This window comes from Aplysia californica, unplaced genomic scaffold (genome assembly GCF_000002075.1).
Source record: "Aplysia californica isolate F4 #8 unplaced genomic scaffold, AplCal3.0 scaffold00887, whole genome shotgun sequence".
Lineage (NCBI taxonomy): Eukaryota > Metazoa > Mollusca > Gastropoda > Aplysiida > Aplysiidae > Aplysia > Aplysia californica.
Genome location: NW_004798157.1, coordinates 247,926 through 252,370, shown reverse-complemented (window position 1 = coordinate 252,370; position 4,445 = coordinate 247,926). Strand labels below are relative to the sequence as shown.

The 4,445-nt window shown below is 40.5% G+C and overlaps 1 protein-coding gene across 1 annotated transcript in view; it reads right to left on the bottom strand.

Moving 5' to 3' along the window:
- Positions 1-2,656: 2,656 nt before the first annotated feature.
- The window catches only part of LOC101845048, a 7,788-nt gene continuing 5,999 nt past the window's right edge, over positions 2,657-4,445 (bottom strand). Inside the window, exon 2 of the mRNA XM_005110426.1 lies at positions 2,657-2,698. Within this exon, the coding sequence (XP_005110483.1) occupies positions 2,657-2,698 (42 nt within the window). The remainder of the gene's footprint in view (positions 2,699-4,445) is intronic.

The following is a 4,445-nucleotide window of genomic DNA, read 5'->3' as shown; positions in this document are numbered from 1 at the left end:
ACATATAGATACTCACTTTCCTTATCTAGAAGCTAAGAAGCAAAGGAAACCGTTGAAGTTCTGGTGCCATTTGAATTTACGTAGAATACCAAGACATATTGTAATCACAGAACGTCCGAGGGAGAAAGTACAGGATCGTTAACAAAAACGACGACCCTGCTTTTGCTTTCATTTATTCCACAAAGGAAGATGCAACATTCAATTAGGGAAGATTTGGGGTGACATTAGTATGTAAAATGCATACAGAAAATGACTAAAAGATCGTCTTGACACATTACTGTTATACAACCAAAATACAATAGTTTAGAACAAGCAACGCTAGATATCTAAATAACAATCACAATCACAGAGCTTGACCATAACTAGGTTACATAAAATACAACATGAAAGGTAATTTAACATACCTTCACACACAAAAATCATACACAATGAAGTCCGGTGATCTGACAGGCCAATTTCAGAGAGAGAGAGAGAGAGAGAGAGAGAGAGAGAGAGAGGGGGGGGTGTTCTTAGCACTTCTCCTAGCAATCCACCGCTGAGGCACGTTTCCAGATGCCAATGAGGCGATGCCCCGACGCAATATTTGACCTACGACAAATGTGCAAAAGGGTAATAGAACACAACAGGGAACTAAATATATTATTTATCGACCAGGAGAAAGCGTTCAACAGAGTGAACAGAAACAAGCTGTGGAAAGAACTCGAAAACTACACTGTAAGAGGCCAACTTCTAGATAACATCCGTGCCATTTACGAGAACAGCATAAGTACAGTAAGAACGTCAGAGGTACTCACAGAATGGTTCGAGATAACATCCGGAGTAAGACAAGGTTGCGTCCTATCATCACTACTATTTATCATATATATGGATAGAATTACAAAAGAGGCCAACACAGAAACAGACGCCCTAAATGAATTACTCTTCGCTGATGACCAATGCCTGACACACAAAGATGAACGAAGTCTCCAACACCACACCACCAGATTAAACGAAGAATGTAGCAACTACGACATGAAGATCAACATCAATAAAACAGAGACAATGAAAGTAAGCAGAAAGCCAAAAACCACTCAGGATACACATCAACAACAACAGTCTCAGACAGGTCCAAGAATTTAAGTACCTCGGAAGTATATTCACAGAGGATGGGCGACTAAACAGAGAAATTGAAACACGGGTACAAAAGGCCAAACATGTAAGTTTCCAGCTTACCCCACAACTGAAACATCCTAACATCCCCATGACAACAAAACTCAAAATAATCAACACCATATTCATCCCAACACTCACCTATCAGTGCCGAACATGGATCACGAACAAGACATTAGAGCAAAGAATTACAACATGTGAAATGCGATGCCTTAGAAAAGTAGTAAACAAGACCAGGCGAGACAAAATTAGAAACTGTGTAATCCGAGAAATGATGTGCACAAATAATGTCATGCTTCACATCCAACACCAAAGAATCAAATGGTTCGGACATCTCCTACGAGTACCAACACACCATCCAGCACAACGTGCCTACCTCCAAAAATTCAATGGCAACAATGCTAGAGGGTGACCGAGGAAGACCTGGATAGATGGAGTCAGGGAAACATTAAACACTCACAGCATCCCCCTGACCCAAGCTCTCCGCTGGTGACAGAGAGACGTCTCTTTCTTCCCGCGACACCCAAAAGGGTATAAGCGGCGGATAAAAGTAAAGTAAAGTAATGATGCAATGCTCCATCATGATGAAAAATGAAGTCTTTTGAATCTGCGAGCAGTAAAGGGAATAGACACTTCTTGTGGCGTATGTTAAAGACAAAGTTTCTGGTCCACCACTTCCAGCAAATATAAATGACAGGAAAGATCAAATAATAGCTACAATCAACACAGTGTCCTGAGACATCCTGAGGCGCTTTTGGGAGGAACTCTCATATTGGCTTGATGTTGTCCGTGTTGCCGGTGGTGACCACATTGAGCACTTGTAAAACTTGAAATAAAAACTTGAAGGTCTGTACAACATAGGTGTTCAGGCTGGAGTTTTCTATTGATTTTCTTTTTTGAAATATCGTGCGATGATTTTGGCGTATTCTTTTATAATCTACTTGGTAACGCTATATTAAAAAACCCACAATACATTGTATATGGCACATGGCAATACATGTACTTCATTAGAGACAATGGTAACCCAGGTCGCTATAACTACAAGGCAGCACCTGTACCCGTGACAGCTGGATGAACTGAGGAAACTGCCCTTTTCGGAGTATACAAGGCTTTCTGTCAAATGGAGGTGGTAATTAAACTCATAACTTAAAAATTAATTGCTAGCCCCTTAGACAGGCAGGGCAACTAGATGCAACTTAACAAACATGGTAAAAATAAACTTGAAACTTTTTTCAAAAATTCTTTTGCAACTACCGCTATTCGAGATCGCCCACTCTCAGTGTAGCCATTTTTTGGTGGCCGTGACGTCATATGCGAATGACGTTTTTAACTTATTTTAACAATGTGTGCCTGGGGGAGGGCGGAGGTTGGGGGGGGGGGTTATTGAAATGTACCTTTACCCAAAACAAAAGCTGGCATAGTACGAAAGGAAACGTAGGCATAGATTTACATACAAATACAAGTAACCTTTGTAGAATCAAGCAAACCCTCCTTAGAAACATAATATTCAATATTCTTGGAACAGTTTGAAGGAACCATCTACGTCGACCTGTGCAGGGGTAGTGAAATATCATGAGAAGAGAAGTAGTGTGCTGGGTATTAGTTTTGGTAAGAGTTTGACCCCTCTTGCAACACAATTGGGTCAAATAAGTCCAGATGATTGGAAGTGTTACTAGAGAGTCACATTCAAAGCAAAGAAGGAGAGATTTTGAAAATAAATGTTTGATACGGAAAAAAAGAACAAACCACAAAGGTGATGCCAGCATTACTTTTGGATACTGCATGAACGAAGAAACAAGAGAAACTGATTTACAATGATGCCAAATTTGAACCCTTGAATAGCGTAAATTTCCGATTATAAAAGAGCTGTTTTGAATCCACTTGCTGTCACGGATTTTGTTATCATTCATTTTCTTTTTTCTTTTTTTGTTGTTGTCTCAAGCATTGTTGAAACACAAGCAGAATACGTGTGGCTGAAAAAAAAATAAAGGCAAAAAATGTTAGACGTGGTGAGAAAGAAAAAAAAATGTAATCGTAAGTGTTTTATGCCACCACAATGAATCTTCCATTATTGATAACGCATGATTCTTCGACATTGTCTTCCAGAAAAAAACAACTGGGGTCAAAGGGGTATAAGGTTCCAGCAGACAGATGAAGATACTTGATTCAAAATTATCGTAATCAACACACACGGGAAATACAGACTTCAACACAAGTTAAGGACCACTTGCAAACACTCTTGGTGTTCTTGTTGGGTCGACCCGCACGTAGGCGTTCTTGGACTGATCCAGTGGCTTGATGGCGCTGCCTCAAGGGGACAATGATAGAGTGTGGCACTGTAAGCCTTCTGGCAACTTCTTGGGCTCCAACTCCATCCTGCAGCTATGCAATAGCTCTGGCACGATCAAACTCTCTCAGCTTTCGTCATGGTGGTAGGTTGCTGCGATACTGGATTTTGCGCAAACGGCAGCTTATATTGCCCCCAAAGTGAGCACAGTTCGAGACCGTACGTCCGTTTATGACGTGCACCAGAAATTTTAACTGAGGAATGTCTGTGGTGTCGCACACAAGTCAATAAAGAACAGCAACAGTTGCTAAACTTCCACGAGGATTCCCGTGCTGCACGTGGTGGTTTTGGCCTGTTAGGAAGCTTTGCAGTACACTTTGGTAACCCATTGACACTTTCAGAGCAAGAAAAGTTGAAACAATCCTTGCTGTCTTTATTTCAGATTGTTTAAATGTCAGGACTGTCTGTCAAGGTGGTCCTTAACTTATGTTGAAGTCTGCATATATGACACACACACACATACACACACACACACACACACACACACACACACACACACACACACACACACACACACACACACGCACACATACACTCACGGTTGACATTTCACGCACGCACAATACGGGATTTTTTTTGTCTCCCATTTTAATCTCCCTCAAACAGACTAGGGTAAAGAAAAGATTAATATTTTTGCAAACAGATTCAAATAAAGATAAATACGTAACTCTCATTTAAGTTTAGTGGCTTGACATGACTTTCAAATAGCCTTTTTTTTCCTCCTAGTAAACACCAAGACTCCTGGAAGACGTAATATAACTGCTTTCATTCGTTTACAGTGCTGAAATGTAAACAAGGAATGAGAAACTCAGCATTCTGGGTCAAGTCAATTATTGGACTCTCTCTTTTGAATATTAAGTTGAGATTGGGTGCTGGCGGGATTTCTTTTTCTTTCGAATAATATTTTGTGCCACCCTAGGTCATGAAAAAAAAACCCACAAGTGAAAGA